The 26422-nt window shown below is 33.5% G+C and overlaps 1 protein-coding gene across 4 annotated transcripts in view; it reads left to right on the forward strand.

Annotated features, from left to right (window-relative positions):
* GRIK2 (glutamate ionotropic receptor kainate type subunit 2) overlaps positions 1-26422 on the forward strand; it is a 933693-nt gene that overhangs the window by 599663 nt on the left and 307608 nt on the right. For all 4 annotated transcript variants that reach the window (XM_072965660.1, XM_072965661.1, XM_072965662.1 and 1 more), the window contains 3 exons: positions 5198-5379; positions 11055-11108; positions 13930-14103. In XM_072965660.1, coding sequence (XP_072821761.1) covers positions 5198-5379; positions 11055-11108; positions 13930-14103 — 410 coding nt within the window. The remainder of the gene's footprint in view (positions 1-5197; positions 5380-11054; positions 11109-13929; positions 14104-26422) is intronic.

Consider the following 26422-nt stretch of genomic DNA (forward strand, 5'->3'; position numbering starts at 1 on the left):
ATTTCTTCTCTCTGATTGAAATGCTGAACCATTTTTATTCCAAAAACTGAATGTGAAAAGCATTATAGAAACAACTTTGGTATTAAAATATGTAAAAGTCAAACAGTATCTCATGCGGTTAAAGACCAAATAAATACTATTATTCCAATCACTATATTTATCCAGGAAACAATGTCAGGTACAGAGTAGGCATGCAGTAATATGTGTTGAATGAATGACTGAAGACAATATTTCTCTTGAATTCTCAAGTAGGAGATGGCAGTTCCTACTAGCAACAGTTTTTTTTTTTTTTTTTTTTTTTTTGCCCTTCAATATTATTCCTCAGGGTAGCTGGCAGACTGAATGAAATCTGTTACATTAATGCCAGCAGGGATGTATATGTGTGAAGAGAATAAGTAAACATTTATTGTACATGATGGCTCAATGGACTATCCATATGAGTTCTTAAGACTCTTGAAAATACTTGGCAATATTTATATTTAAGGTGAACTCTACAAATACTGTTTGAGGATTTTATACTTCTGGAAATTTTTATTTTTGAGTCCATTAAGCTTTTTCAATTCAGAACTGTTGGACTCATCTGTAACTATACAGCTACGTTTTCTTTGATAATGAGTTAATCTCAATTGTTTCATTAAAATTTTGATATTGGTAGATTTTCAGTCAAAATCAGTGTCAAAATAACTTCCAAGAGTAGATTTAGTAAGCAGCACATTTAAAAAAAATTATATTCTTCCCTTTTTAGCCAAAATAACAACCATGAAGACTGCCACTTATTGAGAGTCTGAAGTATGCCAGTCCCTTTTTTGGTATTTCATATGTTAATACATAGATGGTTTTATACTATTATAGAGAATGGGAAAGCAGCATAAATGTAAGACAAATATAATATCTTATATAAATACATCATAGATTTTTGAACTGAGATTCACACTCAACACCCAGGCTATTGCTACTATGATAGACTAAATCTCTCAGACTTATATTTGACTTGCTCAAAATCTCATCAGTTTCATAAACCAAGTGTAGCTTGCTTTCTTTTCTTTATTTATCTAAGGTTGGTATTAGATCAGTCTGCATTTATATAAATAATTTTATGAGAAGAATAAAAAATTTAGAGCTCAGAAAAAATAGAGGTAATCCAATTTAGTAATTCTTAGACATTTTTGTTTTAGTACCAGTTTACATTCTTAATAATGATTGAAGATTTCTAAAAACATTTGTAGTATGTTATACTTATCAATATTTACCAAATTAGTAATAAAATTACAATATTTAAAATATTAATTCATTTAATAATTGCAGTAATAAACTAGTCACATAAATAGCATATTTTAAGGAAAAATACCTATATTTTTCTAAACAAAAAAATAGTAAAGGTAAGAGTGGCATTGTTTTATATTCACATATCTCTTTAATATTTGGTTTAATAGAATGTAGCTGGATTTGCATATCTGCTTCCTTTTTCAATCTGCTGTAATATCATCAAAGTCTTGTAACTTTTAGAACACTCCACTGTACACATGTGGGAGGATGAAAATTTAAAAAGCCAAATAACCTCTTACTATTATTATTACAAAAATAATTTGGCCTCAGGGACCCAACAGAGAGGGTAAAGGGGTCTGGGGACTACACTTTGAGAACTGCTGATCTGGATAAGTCTCATTAAATAGATGTGGAAACTAAAGTGCCCTGTGGATCTGCTACTGAGCTTAAGTCTGGTAATAGGTTGGGGAGGGACTGGTACTTTCCTCCACGGGTGCTAGGTATGATTAAGATGCGTATTAAGCTCCACTGTGGAAATACATGAAGATGATCTTCGTGGAGTCCATTTTCTACCTCCCTCCCACTTCTACTAAAGCCACAGCAAGCTACTACCCCCACCATCCTATTGAAACTGTCTTTGCCTGGGTCAGCAATGATCTTGTAGTTAAATTTAATAGGCACTTTCTTAAAATGTTTACTCATCTTTTCTTGTTTACTAGTAACTCTGGACATAGCTGATCACTCCCCTCATTTTGCACCCTCAATTGACTTGATCCTTCCATGGCCTCACACTGTGCAAGCACTCTCTCCTCCGAGATGCCCAAGCCAGAAATCTGAGAGACTTCCCTGACTCAGCCCTCCCCTTCATCAAGGAAGTAACTGTCTTCACTGTCAGTCCTTTCTCAAAAATCTCTCCAGTTCATCCCGTTCTTTCGCTCCCTACTCTGGACCTCAATACACATCTTATCCTTTCATAACCTGCATTATTAAAACTGTCTTCCAACTCTTCCTTCCTCCCATTTTAGCTCTTCTGATCTGTCTTCTGTAGAAAAAATCTGAGTGATTCTTGTGAAATGTAGATTCCAGGAGGGCACATTCCAGCACCCTCAAGTTAAGGCCTCAACTCTAAATTAATTTACAAGGGCATCCTAAGTGGTCCCCTGCCCTCTTCTCAAATTACACTTGTCAGCACTTCTTCCTTGCTCCTTAAGATTCACTGCCCATGCTCTGTCACCTCCATGTCAGTATAGAAGCTGTTTTTATTTCAGTCCATTCCTTCCACTCTTTCTCTTTTTATTTAAGTATTAATTTAGATGTCACCTCCTTTGGGATAATGTCCCTAAACACTCCCATTCTGAGTTAAGTGCTGCATGTTTCCTCAACAATCCATATTTTCCCCACAAAAACAGTGTTTGCCAGTTTTCATTTATAATTGCTTGCTTAATAACCTTTGTCCCCCTGTGTATTTTTAGTACGGTGTGGGCAAGAAATTTGTCTATTTATATTTTATGGTATCCCCAATGTCTAGAACAACATTGGATCTATAGTAAAAATTCAATACACATTTGTTTTCTGCACGAGTAAATGAATGATGTCTTTTTTTTTTCTCTCTTATTCCTATGGACAGTTGTATTTACAGTTTTTTAATTCACTCTTCCTAACGAAGTTGGAAATCATTCTTTGAATTAATTATTTTATTGGCTTATGCTACTAATTAATATAAATAGTTATTATCCTGTAACATTGCTATGCCAAAGTGGTTCAAGGAGTAGCTCTATGACCCTTACTTGAAACCAAACCTATCTTTGGAAATTGGCCATACTCTTTGAGGACCAAGAAAGTCACCTGGGAAGATTGTTAAAAATACACATGCATGAGTCCTATCCCCTGAAGGTTCTGATTTGGTTGTTTAGGTTGTAACCAGCTTCACAGATTACTGTCATAACCTTCCAGAGTTTGGGAGCCACTTCCTTGCAGCAATTATACTCTGGTTTATTTATAAAAATAGTTAAACAATATTGCTACCCTTTAAAATTTTATTCTAATTGAGTTGCAGAGTACTCCCATGTGCAAAGTAATGTATAGCCTTTTATACCTATTTTAGAGGATTTTATAAGCCCAATGTTAAACTCTATTACAATTAAGCAGATGTTATAAATTCAAATATTTGTTTTCACCTTTGCACAGCTCAGTATTAACATCTGTACTCATTACATACATAATTCCCTAGACTGAATTGTATTATGTTTAATGGGTATATTTGCTATCAATTAATTATGTAATATTTATTTTACTATAGTTAGTAAATATTCAAATTTGTAAAACAAAATGAGATAATACTATTATACTATGTAAGTTATGCAAATATTACTTGTAAAATTTTAAACAGCGAAATTCTAAAATAACTTACAATGAAGTAAATTTTATGAGACAGTATTTTAAAAGCAAAAGATACTAGGTATATTTATGAATTTACATATTTTTAAAATTGTATGTCTCAAGGATGAAGGTACTGAAAATTAGTCATGTTAATTGTATTAAATATATTGCAACACATCAAAGTATATATAGCACTATATTCATTAATTAATTATTTAAAAACTGAATAAAAAATTCCTACAATTAGATTTTATTCTTTAGATATCATGTGTTATTTTAATATACAGTAGATTTTTAGTCATAGTATGACATTTTTAATTCCTGTTTCCAAGTAAAATAATATATATAATAAAAAGAAAGTATATATATATATAGAGAGAGAAAGTGTTTCAGATTAGTTATTTACAGATATTTTCCTTTGTTATTGTTTGTCATACTAATACTAAGGGAGGTAGTTTTTCAGAGAAGGTAGAAATGGAGTTATAGCAATATAGAGATGAGGTGGAAAAGGGGTAAGTAAGGAAAAGGAAGAGGGGAAAGGAAATTGCTTAGTTTGGTCCAAGCTAATAGAATTGTATGATCCTTCTTTTCTTCTCACATTCTTACATATTGGGTCTTTTCATCAGTTTTTAAAGGGGCTTCATTACTTAAAGTTTGTGTGAAGGAATAAATTCAATGATTTATCTCTGTTACTTAAAAATGCACAACAGTTCTATGACCTATTGGAAATGTATCTATTAATTTAGTATGTTTTTGAAACATACAATCAGGATCTACTTTTCCAGGAAAATGTTTGCTTTATTAACAATTTCTATGGTTGTATTTATTTCTTAAGAAATATAAAATGATACAAGAGAAAACAATACAAAGGAAAGTTTTATTTCTTAAAGTAATGTAATTATGGTTTCTGCTATTTAGAGTCTATTTTACTAAGAAAAGTTATTTCACTCTTACATATACTCCAAATTACTAGACCATTACTTGTAAACAAAAACAAAAAAGAAGTAAGCAAAGTTGGTAATACTAGAGAATAATTACATAACTTACATCCACTAAAAAACACAGTGTTTAATTAATTGGACAAACTAGAAAGGTAATCATTGACTTACAATGACCTATAAGACATTGTCACAAAACAAATGTTGATGTAAAATACAAAACACCCTGTATGTATGTATGTATGTATGTGCAAATGCATGGGAAGTATATGGAGGAATAATATTTCAAGCAATTAACAGGGACAAGCCACTGGGAGCAGAATTTGGGTACAGAGGGAGACTGCTTCCCTCCATATCCTTTTATGTATTTAAATTATTTACATTAACGTAAAGTCATGTGTATCTTTCATACTTTGAAAAATTCCTTAAGAATTCGAGTAGTGAATTTTTACAAAATTAATAGGATCAGGAGTTTTGAAGTAGGAATTTCAATGGTCACATCATGAGATGCATATGTATGTGGTCAAGAAAATCAGGCATTGTAGTATGTTTTGTGATTCTGTGACCCATTCTGTCTTTCCTCTAATATTATGTTTTTTTCTTTTTCATTAAAGGTCTCATTCGTTTGCAGGAGCTCATCAAAGCTCCATCAAGATACAATCTTCGGCTTAAGATCCGTCAACTACCTGCTGATACGAAAGATGCAAAACCCTTACTAAAAGAAATGAAAAGAGGCAAGGAGTTCCATGTCATCTTTGACTGTAGCCATGAAATGGCAGCAGGCATTTTGAAGCAGGTAATCTTAAAATACTTAAATTCTTAACTTCTTTATTAAATTTGCATTTGAAGTAGGGTTTTTGTTTTTTTAAATCCAAGTGTTAGTGTTACATAGTCAGTTAAACAAAAGGCAGAGAAGTCACTTCGACGTAATTTTCTGATAAAAAGTCTGACAATTGCTTTTAATTAATTGTCTTAAAAGTAATAAAAATATCGATGATCTTCAAAGCAGATTGTTTGAAGTTCTGAGGTTACTTTCAAATGGCTTCAGTGCTGTTTGCTAATGTGAATATTGATTAATGCAATAGATATTTCTATTTTGTGCTGAAATGAGGGAATAAATCAACAATTGAGCAGCTAAATCATTATAATAAACCAGTAGGAAAAAGAGAAAAAAAAATTCTTTAACTGGCATGTACTGTGAGATGCCTTACACATTTGATCTTTTTTAATCATCACTATAACCAAATGAATTAGGAACTGTCTCCACTTAACAAACAAAGAAACTGAGCCTCAGGAAGATGAAGTATTTTGACCAGTGTCCGACAGCAAGGAAATAGCGGAGGGATTTGTATCCCTCCTACTGATGTGATGTTAAGAACTTTTCACTCCAGAATAAAACACTGCCTACCTAAAGTGATAATACTAAATCAATCAAATGAAATAATTCATAACAGTGAAACCTCTTAATATTATGTCAGCACTATTCAAACCTAACAGCACACTAGAAAACAACAATTATCATTAGCTCATATCTTACATATGAGGGAACTGATGTAAGGGGTTAAATAGTACGAGGCCATGTACTCACTGTGTAGTAGAGCTTAAATTTGAACACAGGTCTTTGGACTTTGTTTTTTAAGCTCTTTTATACATTGGCTGACTAGAGATTAGCCAACTGTCTTGAAACCTCTCAAATGTAGGATTCAGATGCCAAACTATATCCCACAAAATATAACTACCAACAATAAATGCCTGTTATAACATGGTTAGTTTGTTAAGCAGATGTTTGTCCCATCTTCCAAGATGAATATTGGCTTCACTAAAGTAGAATATTTAATTGGATTTGGGAAATTGCTCTGGTGTTATATTTGGGTAATAAAGAATATAAGGAGGCAATTGTTGTTTGGGGTTTTTTTTTGGAAAAAAATGATGTGATAGAGGAAGCACTAGAATCTAGGGTAGGCATTTATTTTTCATTTAATACAAAACAATTTTTAATCACATTTGAGATACACAGACTTGGAAAGGATACCTTTCCTTTATGCCTGGAGTGAGTGGTGCTGTACTATTTGTCATCTATTAGGCTTTCTCTAAGCTTCTAAGAAGTATATGAATGATCAATTGTCTTGTCTCTAGACAAGACTGACTTATTTTGCTACCTGAAAGTTGAGAATATCCATCACCTTTAAGAACAGAATTTCCATACTGTCTTCTAGTTGTTATATCCATTGTTCTGTACTTGTTTTCTGATGTGTAACCTGATGTTTGCAAAATGAAAACAATTAAAATAGTATTTAAAATATATACAACAGAAAAAGTTGTATAATTTTAGCAAGATTAGTAGATGAAAAATCAGAACAAAGGAAAAATGAAAATATAAAAGTTAAGATGAAGCCAGATGAACATTATTACACAGAATGCATGCTTTTAGATCCTGTAACACTGGCAGATCACATATATGGTGGTATTTTTTTTTTAATTTACCCCGTCCCAGAGGTCATTTGTCCCATATTTGGATCTCAGTTAGTCTAGCATATTTAATGGGACTCAATTTTATGATTTATGAAAGTTTTCTGAGATTCTTCAGTATTGACTAACGATGGAATTCCAAATAAATGGCTTAAGAGTTGAAGAGCAGGCATAAATGCGCTTTTAATCCAAGAGCAGATATTAGGAGTATCTAGAAAAGGGATGGATTTATCAGGTTGGCCTTGTTTGTTCGTTTCTTTTATTTAAACTAACTGAGCTCTTACTAGATATCAAGCAACAGCAAATTTGAAGTTTTCCTACCTGAAAACTTTAAGAGTGAATGGAGCGTGGGCTTGGCTAGATTTCCTCTGAGGCAGATTGAGGGCATTCTTTGCTGTACACACCTCAATAGCAAAAGATTCCACCTCTACCCAGATTTGTCAGAGAGAATCTTCTATGGCTGTGTGGTAAAATCTCACAAGGACATTCTATCACAGATAAAAACAGCAACCAAGAACTTTAAAGTCTGCATTAGAGCGTGTGAAGTCAAATTTTTTAGCCTGGAAAAATGTAAAAGCAAGTGCAAATAAACTGCTATAGCAGCGAGAAGTAAAAGAAAATCAAAATTTCAGAAATATGTATAAAGTCTACCCCTCCAATTGTTAACTTTCAGCAGTGTGTCTTCAAGATATAAGCTGAAGGATAAACTGATTGAAAATGATATGTCTGCATAACTGCTTGTGTTAATTTGTCACGTGGCATTGTTAACACTGTATCAGTTAAGTGTTGAGAAATTCTAACAATATTTTGATTTTGGAAAAAAATAATCTGTGGTATTTCTTTCCAGGCGGATAACATGGCACAAGTAATTTTCTCTTGTGGCCACTCTTACTTATATATAAGAAGATAATTTTGTTCTTTTTAATGTGGTTTGAAGTATGTATAGAGTTCATTCAAAAGCAGTAGCCAGACATAAATTCTATAATTAAAAGAAGGCCCAGAACAAGTTCTTTTTTAAAATCACATTGGGAATTATTAGCGAGACTTTCAAGAGAGTAGCCCAGTTGTTCACTTTTGTTAAGGTCAGAGTCTGGGTACAATCAAAAATAACTAAACTTCTCTACCTAGATCATACTCCATAGTCTATAACTGCCTTTGGTTTTCAGAATCACAGGGTAAAGGGAGGTCAATACAAGGCACACAGGGCCCTCACTTTTCCCTTATGTACTTCCTCTCAAGGTGATGAGGAAGAAACCTGGAGCTGGTGTAGAACACCCACGTCAGAAGCAAACTGGCCTCCCACCTCCATCTCCTTAACCCACTCCTATCCTCACCTCCAAAACACCATACTGGCCTGAGAGTCCCAGGTTTTCAAATTATCAAGAAAGAAACAGGCAAAAATTTGAGAATGCATAGATCCTAAAATGGGTCTATATCTCTGGGATTATAAAATATGCCACTTTATAAAAGGCATAGATTATGCTCTATATCCAAATTCCAAGAGTTAGAGACCTGGAGTTCATCTTTACTCACAGTCTCAGTTTGTTGGCTAATTTATTCATTCTTGGCATGTCTTGGTTTCTTCACCTGTAAAATAAGTATAATAATAGGACCTACCTCATGGGGTTTTTAATGAGGCTTAAATTGATTAAAATGTGCAATGTACTTTGAATAGTACCTAACACTTCTTAAGCATTATGTGTTATTTACAGTTATACATCTGAATTACTATTTCTTTCAGTTATCTTTTTTCCTATGCCTATTAAGTTGACAAAATAAAAAATATTGACAAAATAAAAAATAATGCTGAGCTGTCACTGAGCAGTTCTGAAGTTGGGAAACCTTTAATACATATCTATCAGGAACAATGGATACCTTCTACAAAGATAATCTTGCAAATTTTTATTTAATAAAAGAAAATTTCTCTTATTTTTCTTAAGATGCAAATTTCATCAGTGTTATTGGCTCATATAATTTTTCTTCATTTAGAAAATATTATCTGGTTTCTGAGGGTTACGTATCCAGTTCAGCTGTGTGTGTGTGGAGTAGGGGTTCCCCACACCATCAGTAATGCTTTATACCAGCTAATTGTCCTAGGATCCAACTCAATTCAACTCTCTATCTCGAGATAGCGTCAGATTCCACAGATTAAGGGCTTAGTCCTACAAGACTGTGTTTCCATCCATACCCCTACCTCAGATGCCAGTCACAGATCCAGATTATCACCTGTGCTCTTGACCCATCAGCTATTGACTGGAGGTTCCCACAATGCTCTCCTTAGGTTTGGTTAATTTGCTAGAGCAGCTCACAGAACTCAGAGATACATTTTACTTCCTAGATTACCAGTTTATGATGAAAGGATATAACTGAGGAATAGCAAATAGAAGAGAGGCATAGGGCAAGATATGGGAAAAGGGCAAGGAGCTTCCATGTCCTCTCTGAGAAAGCTATTCTCCTCACATCTCCATGTGTTCACCAGCCTGGAAGCTCTCCAAATCTTCTCCTTTTGGGTTTCTATGGAAGTTTCAGTCCTTAGGCAAGACTGATTAAATCACTGGCTGTAGGCGACTGAATTCAGTCTCCAGCCCCTCTCCATTCCCAGGGGGTCAGGGAGTGGGACTGAAAGTTCCTACCTTCTAATCCCAGGGTTCGTTTCCCTGACAACCAGCTTCCCCTTCACCTTTAAGGAATCTCCTAAAGTCAGCTTACTTCACATAAACTCAGTTGTGGTTGAAAGGGGCTTATTGAGAATAATAACAAGACACTCATTTCACCTTTGTGGCTCTGGAGCAATTTCAGGAAGTAAAGAAAAGAGACTAAATGTTATAACAGAAGATGCTCCATTGCTCTTATTGTTTAGGAAATTCCAAGGGTTTCTGGAACCTTTTGCCTGAAGTGGGGAATGAAGATCAAATACATATTTCTTATTATAAATCATAATATCACACTTCCTAAATTCCTTTCCTCTGCTCAATTCTTTGATGCCACATTTTATTAACAAACGTTTCTCTCCTTTAAAAACTACATTTTATATGTCTCAAAAATTTTCACAAACATCTATCTTTTCTTAAGTGAACAGCTAATGTAGAAATACAAATTTTATTCTAGCTAATTGGTTAATACCTACCTATGAGCATGGAATACACAGGCATGTAGATTACTTAGTAAACCAATTTGTGTGGTTAGTAGTTTGTGGAAGAGCATTAGATGCACCTGAGGATGCTTGTTCCCTACTAAGAGCTCTTCATTTAGCTCATAAATGCATCACTTTTCAACTATCATTACCAACTACTGTTCATTGATAAACAGCTATTTCAAAAGCATCCTCTATTTTCAAAGAGGAAATTGATACTGCTTATGACTGGAAGTTCTAATCCAAAAATCCTTGTTTTAAAATTGATAGTCTAAAATTGATGAGGAATGTAGAAGAAAGAAATAAAACATAGTAATTTTCAATTGGTGTAGTAATAAAACATTTTTAAAAATTCTTGTATATGTACAGTGATGATTTACATTTGCTTTCTTAACACTAAGAAAACGTCTCTAAAATGTCTCTTACAAAAAATTTCTGTTGGCATAGTACTTTGCAGCACTGCTTTCCTAATTGAGTAATACTGTTCAACAAAATAAAGTGTTCCTTATTAAGGTATTTGTAGTGGAGACATTACAAATATAATGAACTAAGATATACTAATTTCAGGTTTCTTTCAAATGTAATGTCTCCTTTAATATGTAAAACCATCAGCTTTACAACAGCAGCATTCAACTAATAGCTTTTGTATCAAGAGAATTGGTTCAGAAATTCCTTTAGTAACCACTAATCTTCTTTAACTATGGAGAAAATGTTTAGTTTGACCCAATTTTAATGTCATCTGAATAGTGTAGATTCTTTATTACATCCTACTATTTTGATCTCAGTTGTCTTATTGACATAATGTATTTCATATAATGTGTACCTTTAATATTAATATTTTATATTTATTTTTATTTTTTACTTCGTAGGCCTTAGCTATGGGAATGATGACAGAATATTATCATTATATCTTTACCACCCTGGTAAGTAATGTATTAAAACATAAATATAATGCTCTAAATTTTATTATAATGAATGTCAGGATGAAAAATGGGTTTTTGAGTAGGAAAAAGTAACACAATGACTGGTGCATTTATAGTTATAATTTATTTTATTTGGATAAAACCCAAGAGGAGTTTTCATCACAGAGAATGAATGATTCCTGGTAGGAAGCTGATGATTTTGAAATAATATCATTTCATATATCCATTCAAAATATTGTGTCTTCTTTTTATATTACTTTAGAGGGCTTTCAGAACATAATGGATTTTAAAATTAGTTTGCTGAGAAATCAATGTTTTAGAAAAGCACAAATTCTTATGTTGTTATCTCAACTCTGTTGACTTACGGAAAATCAGGTTTATTGAAGCTGCTCCTTCAGTAGATTAAATTTTCTATTCTGTTTTTGAGTATGTTAAGTACGATTTAATTTGCAATTAGCAAATTGAATGTTACCTTTATCTCTTGTCTTTACATACCACGCAGTTTTTCCTTAATATGCATGAAAATCTGACTTCATTCTTTTGTGAAACCTCCTTATCCTTAACTCTATTTCTTTACGAATACATTATCCTAGTTTTTCTTCCAGTGAAATAGCTGTCTGTCTCTGTCACTAATTCTTTCCTGCCCATCCCCCCAATATGAGAGTATCTCCAAGTTTGGGCCTGTGTCTTATTTTCTTTTTTCCTCTTCAATTATTTTCTTCAGAACTCAGATGTCTTTGGAGCTTCAGTTATTACCTATGTTCATATGAGATCTAAATGTCAATCTCTAATATTCCTGAATTGTTATCTATTGCTACATTGCAGAACATTTCTAATTGTTGTAGCATTAAGATAATTTCAAGTTACTTAAACCTTAAGGTATTGTCCTCTAAATTGACTCATCTTCAGACTTCCTTCAAAACTTCCATTGTCTTTGACTCCTGTATCACCCACAAAATTCTACTAACTTTTCCTCCATAATGTCATTAGATACACCTTCTCCTTTCCCACAATGACCAGTCTCACCAGTGCCCTCTCTTTGTTAAATTTTGTTAAGGTTCCCAATTGATCTTCTTGTTTCTAAGAGCCTTGAAGTTACCAGATCAAATTACTAAAATGTAGTTGATCACAATAGCTTTTTGTAAAAATAACTCATCCCCAACAGAGATTCTTCATGCAGTAGGTTGTATTTTACTGGTAAATACAGTAAAGGTTAACTCTACTATGTCTCTAAATCACTTCCCACCAGGAGACTTTTTGCAGCCTTCAAGAAACTTGGTAATAGACTAGTGGAGAATGAGTTGAAGCCTTCACTTTTCTGCTAGTTATATTTCAATGCTGTTGCAACTCAGTTCTTCCATAATCATAAGATTTTAGGAAAATTAAGTGTATCTCTTAATAAGGAAAAAAATGAAAAAAATCTAGTTTAGCATCTATAGAACTCATTGGCCTATAATTGAAGGCCTTTTTTGTTTAATTCTAACATAACTTTCCTGTTTTCTTGAGCTGTCATTCTCTTCCATGAATTCTTTTTTATAACCAAGCTGATCTAGATAAGTCGCCTGAATAAGTTTTATATTTTCTGTTTTTTGTGTCTCTACTGACACTTTGGCCTCCTTTTGCCTTTTGCCTATCAAGAAAAAGCCAAACCATTCTTTAATGGCAGCTCAGACCCCATCTGCTCTATGAAGTTGTTCCTGACTATAAAAATCGAAGATCATCTGTCTTGCTTCTGACTCCTCGCACTTAACTGCTTCTACTCTTTTGCCCCTTAGCATATATTGCAATACATTATTCACTTACCATTGTACATTTACATATATATATATATAATCTAGCCAAGGAGATATATATCTATTACTCTCCTTGGCTAGACTGCAAATGTTGAAAAGTAAAAACCTGAAAGTCCCTTATATTCCTCACAGCACAGAGCAGAGCATAGGCCAGCATCAGCAGCCCTCCACTTAATTTTAATCCTCTTTTGTCTCTTTGCAGCTCTGTGAGTCCAAGGCAGGCTGTGCCCAGGACCAGTGCTATTGGTCCTGCCCTGGTTCTCAGTGTTATCTGTAAGGTCTGGGGATTAGCTAGGGATTAGCTAATGCCAGCATGAAAGAAGGCAGAAGTCCCACATGTTGCATGTTCTCATAGACCTCTGATTCCCTGACAGCTTTGGCCTCCTATCTCCTAGGAAAAAGGGCAAAGCCAGAGTATTCGCTCTATACAGAGTGGAAAGGGCAGCCAAAATCTAAAGGGGTCCTTATGGTGAAGTTGCTGGATAGGGTATAAGACAAAAGAACTGCAAGTGTTCTGTAATCAGTAAGGCCAGTCTTGTTAAATTTCTTCCTCATCTTTTATATAATTTTCATTAGTTAGAAGTCATATTTCATGATCTATCTCAAAAAAAAAAAGACCAACAAAACAAACAAACAGAAAAAGACAATAACTAATCAAAGAAGCAGGACATAGAAAAACACCTATAGTCAGTTAAATGTAAAACAGTAATACATAAAATTTAAGGGCAAGCTATCCTTAACATAGGGGAGAAAACTTATGCAAACCTTAAAGGTAGGTTATGGAAAAGCCTGTTGTCCCATTGGTAGAATTGGAATAATATAGATACATACACATACATATATATATATTTGCATTGGCAAAACATGAGGGTAGTCTATTTAAATCTTGATGATTTGTGATGTTTAACATCACTTGAGACATGGTGGTGTTGACGATCCTAAGGGAAGCAAGAACACACTACTATTTCATTTATACTTTATTGTGGATATTCTCTGTTCATAATAACACAAAGAAATTTGTCTTTTAGGATCTCTTTGCTCTTGATGTTGAGCCCTACCGATACAGTGGCGTTAACATGACAGGGTTCAGAATATTAAATACAGAAAACACACAAGTCTCCTCCATCATTGAAAAGTGGTCAATGGAACGGCTGCAGGCACCTCCGAAACCCGATTCAGGTTTGCTGGATGGATTTATGACGGTATGAATTCCCACTTAAAGATCAGTTTGTGTGTTTCTACGTAATATTGCATACGTTGTTAAATCCTCTGGGTCCAACTTCGGTTTAGCTGTTTAATGTTAAAGACATAATATCAGAGCTATTATTGCAAATAATTCTATTAGCAATATTCTAAATCAATTTTATATTGCAAATATATACTTTTATCCATGTATCTCAAAAGGTGTTACAACTACAGCTAGAATATTTAATGTAAGGATTTTTAAAAAATTGATTAGTGTCATATTGTTACGGAAATGACAGGCCAGTCAAGAAACAAGCACCACTCGGAGGGTTGGAGTACTCAGATGTATTACGCTGGCGGGCTCAGAGGGGCTTCTGCTCCGAAGCTCTGAGCACCTTCAAGATGTGCACATGAGGTTTTATAGGGTAAAGTACAAGCTTGGGGTATTCGGCCAATAGGCATGGAACAGCTTTAGCAGCAGCAGCATCACAAAAGTGGAGGCAGGGAGGCAGCAAACCAACATTCCAAAGCCAGATATGTATCTTTGAAAATCCAGCTGGCTAGCAAAAAACATAAACAGCAAACCAACACTAATTAACTTAGATTTACAAGTTAGTCTAGCAGAACTCAGATCAGTATTCCAATACTTAGATTTGTGAGTTATCTTGTTAGCCCAGCCCAGCCTCTCCTTCACATTCCTAGACTTATGAGTTATCTTGTCAGACCAACCCGGTTTTTCCTTCACAATATATAGGGTAAATTAGAGACTGAAAAGACATTAACCTGAAAATTATCCTTCTGATCTTAACTACCAATATATGATTCCTCTTCATCGTGTTGGTTTCTGATGCCTGATGTCATATAAATGACTTAACGTCACATAAGAATCTCTCTTGAGCTTACTTTCTCTGTGTAAGGCTCAAGATTAACCAATAATCACATTTGTTTTCAAGTCTTAGTTTAAATCTAGAGACTGGATTAATGCATGAATTGTAAAGGAAGGTTACATTCTTATGTAACTTTAGTTGTTTATACCAGTGCTGCCAATGAAAATCTAATGCAATGCACATATATAATTTAAAATTAATAGCTATGTTAAAAAAAAGTACACGAAAAGGTAAATTTCAACATTATTAATTTATTTTATTTACCCCATTGTATCAAAAATGCTATTATTTAAACAGGCAATCAGTATTAAAATTATGACTGAGATATTTTATGTTCTTTTTTCTATTAAGTCTTTGAAAGTTGGTGTGTATTTGACACCACACATATTAATTCAGACTAAGTCACATTTGAAGTGCTCAATAGCCAAATGTAGCTACTGGCTACCTTATAGGACCAAGTAGTTTTATACTATACTATTTAATCAAATTATAACTGCCTGATGTATTCTCATTAAATCTATTTTCTACAGACCAGGTTACTGTTACAATTTAGGAAATAGCTCAGCACTTTTGCAATATTTACATTTCCTAGGTCATAACTACTTGCTTTTAACAAGTGTCATTCTAAATGGAAACTTTATAAGCATAAAATCCTTTACCCTGATGTTTAAAAGCTTTTACTATTATAATTGTAATTTTTCATTAATTGCTTCCATGGGGCCTCAAAGTATGTCTTTAGCAACTTATGTTTTGCTAGCTATGTTGAAGCAAAATAGAGGGAAATTTTGTGGGGTTTTTTTTTCCTTAAAAGATTTAATAATACAAATTGAGTGTCTTCATAGTGATTGAAGAAATCAGTTACTGTCTAGGCACCAATCTTCTAATGGAGAGGGAAACAAAAGGCCTTTATTTTCTTTTAGAGAAATCATACACTAGAATTTTAAAATGTCTTATATCCTCATTACTTCTTTAAAGGAATAATATGAGGAGGATTTTTTTTTTCCTTTGCATAAGAAGAGATGAGAGACAAGTTCTAATAGTTTAGTTTTACCTTAAGATCTATTTGAGAAACTTTACTGTGTCGACTGAAATAAATGCACAGCCTAAAAGTTGAGAATTATGCTTTATTTGGTGGGAGGACTCGAGCCGGGATGACAGCCCCTCAGATCGCTCTGAGGGACTGCTCCGAAGAGGTAGGGGAGGAGCTAGGATATATAGGAGCTTTACAGCAAAGACCAGGTAGTTGGAACAATAAAAGATTGCTTGTTGTCTAAAGAAAGCCAGTCATCTTAAATTAAAGAATTTAGTGCTTTTCTCTGTATGGGAGGAAGCAAACATTTGGGCTCACTGAATTCATTCCTTTGACAAGCACCTAGCTATCTAGGGCCAGTATCCTGTCCTTTGTTATTCTGAGTCCGCTCAGAGTGCCCCATTGTGAGTGGCTGCAGAGGCTGGGCTGCAGGCCCGTCCCCACTGGGGGGTGGCGGCAGCCGCTGATGACTTGGTTTCAGCATTCTTTGTTTACTGATATGGTTGCAGTATTTTCATTCACATTGCAGTATTTTTGTTCACAACTGGAAGGAAAATATGTAAGTACATTAAAATGAAGATATTTTTCCTCTGAGGTACATCCAGATTTAAAAATAACATGTAATTGAGAATAAATTGCAAATGTTATACCTTATTCCCAGTTTGAAGATAGTGAATCAAAATTTTGGAACTCAATAAGGCAATGTTATTTTTTAAAATTAAAATGTATACTGTCCTTTAAATTATTATTTTAATCATGTGTATATTTTTCCATGTATATTTTCTAGCTCTCTTTATTTTCCTTAATTTCAAGATGGATAGCTTATCATTTGTTATTCAAAACTATTATTGAATGATTTTAGGAAAAGTAAATCAATAGGCATGATGCTCTTAGAACTTTCATACCCTAAGACCTCCACTGATGTGTGCCCTTCTGTATGTCAAAATCACAAAAGTAATCCAGCCTTACTTGGGTACTCTCTGCATTTCTATATGATTCCTGTATGACTTTACATGTCATCCCCTGAAGCTTCTGGTAATGTTAAGTAGACTCTTGAAAGATAAATACCAAGGAAGGTATATTGACTTCTTATCCAGGAAGGTAGGGACTCTTGGAGAGAATTAACCTTCAGAAGACAGATCAAAAAGACAGGGTATGGGAAGAAATGCAGATTTGGGTTCTTTCTTTCTAGCTATGAGTTCATGCTTCAAATCTGCCCTTCTTCTGAGCTGGTAGGTGATTTAGTGGTAGTGGATGAGTGCTAGAATAAAAATACACTGATGAGAAAAATAGCCTATTTACTGAAAATTCTGGGCATTATATATAGACCAGAGATTTTGAAATCTTCAGAAGAATTTTTAATGCCGACATTCTTCTCTTTGTCATAGTCATGAAATGCTTTTCAAGTGGCATCTTAAGAAAAAAAAGAAACATTTCACATGTAAGAGTTAATTACCCCTTCATTTATCTATTTTTATTTGAGTTACTATAAAATATAAAAATTTCACCAGAAAACTTAACATGAAAACATTTTTTAAATGAGCAATTTAAAAGTAAATTATATGATGAGGATAGGATAAATTTCCTTGATGAGCACTTTTTGAATATTTCTTACCTAAAAATGTGTACCAGCTATTTATTGTATTTATAAGCAGAGCATGGAACACAAAATATTTTGAAAGTAGACATAAAGTTTGTAATTAAATAATTATTTCTTTTAAAATGATTACTTTTTTTATAATTTCCATTTTGGAAAATTGATAATATCTTTTAGAATCTTTTTATTACACAAAATTATGTAATGATATAAACAATTATATGTAAAATATTTATTATATGATATTAATTATAAAGTAGTTCAGGATTATTATAAAAAAATAATATTAGATCTGTAAAAAAGTTGGTATATTTATGCCTTATATAAGTATTCTTTTTCTTTTCCATTTAGGATTATATTGTAAGCATTTTTCCCAGTTTTTAAATGTTTAGGAAAAGAAATTAATAAGCTATTTCCACCATGAATGGAGTAAGGAAATTAAGAGGATTCTAGTTCAAAAGGAAAAGAATTATAGCCTGGCAGTGTAGAGTTGGCAACATTCCCTTTAGCCAATTCATGAGATCTCGGTGTTTATATATCCCTTGTTCTTTTTCCTCACTGTGGTCCCATTAAGAAATGGGATTATCAGCAAAGTCCCTAGTGCTTGGAGCAAGACCTATTATTATCAGCATCATAGTCATTTGTCACTATGTAAGGGCACAGTGCTTAGACTCTCACATTCTTTATGTTTGAGCTATAAAAAGATACAACGAATTGGAGTCATAAGAATTTTTCTGGTTGAATTAGCGCCTTAATTGACCACTGGGCTAAGTGTTTTGCAGCTAAATGGCTATTGAAGACAAGACCAGTTCTCCCATAGTTGTAGTTTCTTCTATGATCTGGAAGCATCATATTGAAGATAGTAATGTTAGTAGCTCAGTAAAAATTTTATCTTCGTTTGGTATAAACCCAACCAGGGAACCAAACCGCACAGTACATCCAGTCCTGATCTAATCAAGACAGAGGGAAGAAAGGAACCTTCTTCTTTCACATATAACGTTTTGGGTTTTCTTGAACTGACGGTATACTTCTCTCGAACCTTCCCCCCTGCCCACACACTGCCATACAGTTAGTGCTCTAGACCGCTCCCTAGACCGGACCCCTTATTATAAAACCTTTTCTGTACTATGCATTCTTTATTAATTATTCACATATTTCCATGCTCCTGGGAATGTGGAAGCCCCCTGTCAGGGAGCATTTATCACTGTCCTTTACTGCATGATTGGATGACATTTCTCCCTGTCTTCTGACCAGACGTCTACCTTCTCGAAGCACAGTTACTATAGTGTGGGAACTCACTTTTTCAAATCCATCAGTTTGGCAATGGATATATTTATTATTGATTTACTGAGTTTGCAGCAATTTTAAGTCAAGAGAATGAAATCAAATACAAACACCTCAAGGTACATTCTAAGCTTAACTGTATCCCGGGACTCCTTTCCTATGTTTCCATTATGCCAGGCATCTTAATATAATGTACCTGTAATCCATCTGGTAGCACAATGTCAATGAATATGCGTGGTGGTTTTTATTAAATAATAAAAATTTTATTTTATTAATATGCAACACAAGTTAATAATGACTGTTGGTTGTTTATTTCATTCAAACTACTAAAAGGAGATTACTGGTTTGGGAAATTTAAACTCTTAGATGCTGACCTGTCTTTCCATTTCCTTTCTCCTCTCTTCACATTCAACAATCATCGAACATTGTCAAATCTACGGTATCAGTATATTCCTTAACTACATTCTTCTTTTCACCCCAGAGCTATGCCTTGGTTAAGTACCCAATGGTCTTTCCCCTGGCTGTTGCCATAGTCTTCTCCCTGAAGTCCCACTCCTTGTATTTCTCTTCTATACTACTTTTACTGAAACAAACTCATGACTCCTTTCCATTTGCTAGATGAAATTTTAGCTCATTGGCCATGCCAGCCAGGTCTTCTATGATCTGGCTCCTGCTACTTGTCCAGCCTCCTATTTGCCTGCTCCCTGCTCTTCCGAGCCACCCATCTTGCCATCTCACCAGAGATGAATCAACGGGTCTGATGTGCCTCCTCATTTCAGCATGGGATGTTCCCACTGTCTGAACCACTTACCCCTGTTGGAATGTATGACGTATTCCTACTTGTGCTGTAATTTTCAGGACATAAGTAACCTTTCTTGTGTATTAGAGTTACTCTGAGTCCTCCAGACAGTTTACATGTGTGTACTTCATTTATACACTTTAGGTATAACCCCATGTTGAAATTTAAGTCTGGCACTTTTGCGTGTTTTCACACCTCTTTCTCAATAGATTACAAGTGCTTTCCAGGCAAGAACTAGGTTTTGTTATTCCTGAAAGACCCTAGACCTAGTTCAGTGTCTGGTGCACATTAGGAGCTCATAATGAAGGCATGACTGCCTGACTGAATCAATGTGTGTGTTAATTTATTCTTATACTGCATCTGTATTCTAATCACTAGGCCTTCTCATTTCGCCAAATATATTTTGGAGAGTTTTTTTTTTTAATTTTCCTACTTGTACTTTATTATCAAAATATCTAATCACTTAGAAAATGCAATCAGGCTAGTCTCAATTATTCTAGAAAAATATCTTAAAAGACAAAAACTTAGAAATGCTTTTAATTAAATAGTGAAAAAATAGTGTGTTAGAGGAATAGTTTCCAGTCTCTTTTTCAAAAGAAGGGATAATGTTTATAAGGGAGATGAATCTTTATGTGTTTAAGTTCCAATAATCTTCTAACAGTTATTCTTTATAACAGTAGACCATGGCCCATAAATTTTATAATTTCTTTCCTCATTTGATTAACTTAAAAGATCAGCGTTTATATACATTCACAGCAGGGAGTTAGCTCATGTACTAAGGGGCACAAGTGATCACTCTGTTCCTGTACAAAGATTTACCTTCAGAAAAGTCAATGAAAAGAGAACCACAGAGAAATAAAGTGTGACCAGGCAGCTTTCATTTACTGCTAGCACTGCAAGCCCACCTTCACTGCTGTTGGCTTGTCTTAATTAGCTGTAGCTCTTTTCTTTGATTCAGTTGAAATGAGAATGAATATAAGACTTTGCAAGACAATGAATCAAACTAACTTGCTATTTTTTTTAATCAATAAAGGCATTTTTGGAAAAGGTGGTTTTATCTCATATGCCACTAAAACACCAAAAGTATAGAAAGTAACAAAATAATGAATTAATTACTCTTTCTTTGATCAATTTTAATCGTGAGTATGTTGCACACAGTATACTGGATTTGATACCAGGCACTCAGGATTTGGTAATAAAGTCAGTACCTCTTTTTCCTCACAGCATTTAGGGAGCTGACAAAATTAGAAGGTAGTGTATGTCTTACTGATCACATCTCATATCTTAGTACAAAAATCATATTCAAACTGTAATGTTGACTTCATACCAATTTGGTCTTTTTTTGATTGATCTAGTTCTTCCTTCAAATTCTTGTTACATTCTTTGTTTTCCATGCTATTTTGTGACAGCAAGGACGGACATATTTACCAGGGGCTTTACATAACTTCTTAACATTTTGCTGAAAATGGTGTAACATTTCACAAAGTTTATTAACATAACTGCTATTTTTATTCTTTGCCACAGAAGAAATATTTTGAAGTCTGTATTCTAATCAAATATGGCAGACGTATTTGCATAAGAATTTTCAGAGTATATAATGAAGTCATGAGAACAACATTCATTGCATTTGTATATGATTGAGTTAATAAATAGTAAAAGGGCATGGACTATGTGGCATGAGAAACAGAATGGCACTGTATTTCTTCACTTTATATACCTATTAGTCTTCCTTGATGTACTAAGCTGCAAGTTGAATCTGAATATAAATAATTGAGATGCCCTAACAACCTCCATTGTTTCATTAACATGGGGTGCTCCATCTAATTGCCTTTGCTCATTGGCAGATTAAATAATCAACACTTATCTAAAGCTGATAAAGAGTTGAAATTTTCATTTTAAGTAATTGTTCCTTACATGAAAGATGGCAGTTGCAGTGTAGCATTTCCTTCATACTCATGTTATTTTTTAGGTCAATTTTAAAACTTTTCACTTGGAAAAGTAAGATTGAATCAATAGACTTTTTTAACCCTTCTGCGATGAAAATCAAAATTTATCTTCAAAGCATTGATCTCAGATTGTGTAATACAAACTTTTAAAGGATTAATACATTTCTGTTCACAATTTCCCTCAGCTTCTTATTGTATACTTAAGAGCTGCATAGTTACATATGGCTGTAGTCAATCACAAATGGTGTGAGGAAGTTTAGCTAGGCAGAAATTTGTGGTATTGAGAAAGGAGGACCCCTCAAGTGACAGTCAGTGACAAGAACACCTAGAGAAGATGATGGCCAATATCCTGGCAAGAGGACAGAGTTCAGTATTGCAGAGTCTGGGGACTAGCAATGTTCTGAGACTTAGGACTCCACATCCATACTGGACATCAAGATAGAATTGCTGAGAGTAAGAATGTAACTTTGAAAATACAAAATGCTAAGCAGGCTGTAGAGGTATGGAGTCATCAAACATGGGAAAGCAAACACAGTGCACAATACAAAGGGAATGCAAGTTGCTTAAGATACTAAGTAATTGGTTCTTTTGCTGGAACAAGCATTCAGGTTAGAATGTGGCTAACAGCAAGTTTGACATACTGTTCAGTGTCCTGGATTAGAGGAATGGATTGGAAAACCATGGGAGATAAAGCTGGGATAAAGTTTTTACGTATCAGTTAATTAATAGATTATTATAATTGGGCAACATTTACCATGTAGAAATTCAGAATAAAGTCAACATGATACAGTGGCTGAAATTATTTAAAAATAGAGAATAAGAAATGGCATTGAGGCCTATAATTATCAAGAAATATTATAACTCAGGTATATATTCATAATAAATTCCAGAAACGTTCTGGAGAAGTAAGGTTAACAATTGCTGTAAACAATAGTACTTTCTCTTCATTGGCTCTATTTCTAAAACAGAAAGAAAGAGTGAATCTATTTATAAAATGTACAAAATCTGTTTTCTGGCTATTTTGCATTCAGAGTAATACACAGAGCTAAGCTGCATTCTGTATTTGGGAACAGGGTGTGGAATGAGAGAGAGTAGACTGGTGGTAATTACTGTCAAAACTATATGTTTTCCTGTACTATTCCATTTTATTCATAATTTTAGGAATTTGTTTTAGGAATTTTATTTGATGTTTCAATAATTTTAGAATTTATTTCCAACAAATATTGAAATGGAATACCAAATAAAAGACATTTTGGCCTTACTGAGTCTTTAAAATAAATTAAAAGTAGTAAATAATAATGTAAATATTTATTTATTTAAGTAGCTTATATATAATTTTATATAAAAACAAACAGTATAATATATGTTTATGACATATAAATCCATATTACTTTTAGATGTTGTGTATAGTAAACTATATACTCTTATTTATTTATTAGGAAAACAGTGGTACTGGTGTGACATTCATAGTACAATTAGCATTTATAATATATGGCATCGATACTAAATATGTATAAGATTTTGATAGATTTTTGTTATTAAATACAACTATAAAATATTTCTTTATAAACATAACATTTAACTATAGATTTTATTAATTTTAGATTCAGTACATCTGCTAAATTTTAACAAATATTCCCTCTTCACTTTTGTGATTTATAGCTAACAAATTTCAAATTACAGCTTTTTGTTGTTGTTGTTATGCTCAATTTCAGAAGAATTTTATTTAAAAATTGAGACAGCTGGAAGATATTGCAAATAAGTCTATAACTTGATATATAATAAAATTTATATTACATGTAATAAACAACTATCATAACTGATTTTCTCCATGTAAATATATACCACAATATATTTCTTGCTTTTAAATTACTTACCTCTGTATTTCACCAATGCAGAAATTCTCTTGCTTGTTTGATCCAAAGAATTTCCTGACTCTGTTACTAGAAATAGGAGCATACACATACATAAAGTATGAATATTAAGAACTCTAGGATGTATAGTAGCCCTAGGAAGTTTGATCCAAACAATGTTATTGTATGTAAACTCTGAGTCTAACTCCTGTTGCATGTTACCATTTGTATTGACAATCTCTACTATAAAGTAACCTAATTGTGAAACATATTTAATGCTCACTGTATCCTAGTGCTATGATTGCCTTGTACCAACATCATGGGGCAGTTATAATCCTCATATTATAGATGCTGATACATAGAATAGGTAGACTCTATACAAAGGAAGATCACTGGACTATAGTCAGAAGGAGGTATAAAAGAATCCTTAAGCATTCAGAGGTAAAAGTTAGGTGTGATTAATTCAAAACTAGCAAAAATTTTACAAGTATTGCTTCTTCTTCACCTTTAATATATAGGGTTTCACATCAGATATGGGTGAGGTGGTGAGGAATTGGTCTACTAAACCTTTTTATTTCTTTCCAAAATAGATTAAACCAGTAAATAGGGATGAGAAGCCAGTATCTGAATCCCATTTCCAACCCCTTCTAATGCTGTTACTTTAAGCAAATTATATAATTAACCTCTTTGAGCCTCATTTGTCAAATGGAAATAATAAATTTTACTATGTTGTCCTAAGGATTGAAAGGGATAATGAATTAACATATAAAAATATTGTAAACTTACCTGACTTCTTATAATTATAAGCTATATTATAGCCTCCTCTTAAAATCTCAGTGCCTTATAAATATACAGCAAATTTTGATACAATGCTTATAGCTTAATTAATCCAATCATATTATTTCAGCATCTTTTGTTATCTCTTGTGTGCAGTAACACTGTAGTGGATATGTGGTATGGGTGTGTTTGTGTGTGTGTATGTGTGTGTGCTCACATGGTTAGTTGACAAAGAAACCTTTAGAACGATTTATACAGGATCTTAGTACTAGAATCTAGTAGTCTTCTTTAAAAATGAGCCCAATCACTATAATTTGAAGTGTCCTATTAGAATGATATATCCCTATATAACAGATTTTTAAATCTAGCTAGAACTTTGTAAAAATGGTATGTGCTAGTTATTTCTTCTCAATGTCAGGTCACTTCTTTTTTAGGTTAAGAAGATGGCTTTGTTGGGCTCAGAATCAAAGGATGGATTTTTACATGAGTTTTTATGCTAGTTATAGAAGACTATAAAATCTATTCTATTTCTATCTTAGGACATGAGTTTTGGAATCAGAATCATCTGACTGTTGAAACCAAGGTCTACTTATTACTTCCTTTATAAACTTCTGCTAATTATCTAACATCTCTGAGCCTCAGTTACCACAATTAATGGAAAGAGTCATGTCTACATCATAGTGTCACTATGAAGATTAAATAGGTAACTTTTATACTGCTCAAAGGCAATGTTTGGCACATAGCAAACCCGCCAAAAATAGTATTCGTTTACTTCAAGGCAAATACCATTACTGCACTTTAACTTAAGTGTTATTTCTGTTCAGGATAAAGTTCATCAGTCTCAGAGAGTCTTTTGATTTCCTGTTTGCACAAATGTAACAATTGAATTAGGATGAAACTATATAAATACTACTTTAAAAAAAAATCAAAGAGTAAGTAGTTGCTTACTTTGATGCTCTGGATGAGATTAAGTGAATGAATGACGTGAATCATCACTCGTTTTACTACCAGTGTGATGATGTTCGTTTCATCACACTGGTACCCAAGTAATTGTATTTACATTAGAAAGACAGGTTTTTAAAAGAGTGTAGCCTATATAATTTTGTGATATAAAAGCCTAAGCAATGGTCAAGGATCTAGTCTGATGCACTAATTTTCAAGATGCACTTGGCCAATACTCTTTAAATCAACATTAATAAATCAAAACACTATTTCAGGCAAAATGAAATGAAGAGTTTTAGGGTGCATTTGCCTAAGGGATGTTAGGAATTCTCTAGCTTTATTATGCAGAGAGGAAATATTATGTTGATCTTTCATTTGCCTTCCTAAAAGAATTCATAAATATTTTATTCATTAATCTTCAGAATACCCCGTGACCAAATTGGACCAGAAGGGAAAAGTGAAGTCATTAAACAGACACAGATGTTGAAATGGTACCAAATCAATCCTTCATGACAATTTCTGTGTATTGTTGTTCATTAATTCATTCTCCAAATATTTATTGCACGCCAACTATATGCAATGTGTGTTAATAGACCATGTGAGTGATAAGAAAAATATACATTTACATATGTACATATTACATGATGTTTGCAGCTGAAGAATTATCAATTAAGTAAGGAAAGGAAAACATAGCCTTAAATATTTTTTTAAATGCTGACATGTAATAAGGGTATACTTAGAAAATAGTGTGTTTAAATGGGAGTTTATCCACCTATTGTTAAGCTTGTAATTATATTGGTACATAAAAATCACAGCTTGAGAATTGTTACATGCCCAAGTTAACAAGAACAGTTCTCTTTCTTTGTATTTCCCTCACTGGACATTGTCAAAAATCCACCATTCTGTGATAAATTCAAGAAACTTGGAGACTTGACCAGCTTGATCAAGCCACAAGCTCCACCGTAGGATGTTCCCACTCAGAAGTGTGCTATTCAAGCTGCGGAATTCCATAGCTGCTGTCCTGTTTGAAGCTCTCCAGAAAGTAGGACCCCAATCCTGGAGTTGCTGCCGTACTTGGAGTCCCAGTATTTCTACTGAAAAATTGGCTGGCAAATGATCATCTCTATCCGGATACTCATGCTTTTATTGCCTCTGATGTTCGAGACCATTTTTTGCCAATCGTCTCTCCACATCCTGTCTATTTACTTACTACTGGAACTA

Source organism: Vicugna pacos, chromosome 8, assembly GCF_048564905.1.
Source record: "Vicugna pacos chromosome 8, VicPac4, whole genome shotgun sequence".
In the NCBI taxonomy this organism is placed as follows: domain Eukaryota; kingdom Metazoa; phylum Chordata; class Mammalia; order Artiodactyla; family Camelidae; genus Vicugna; species Vicugna pacos.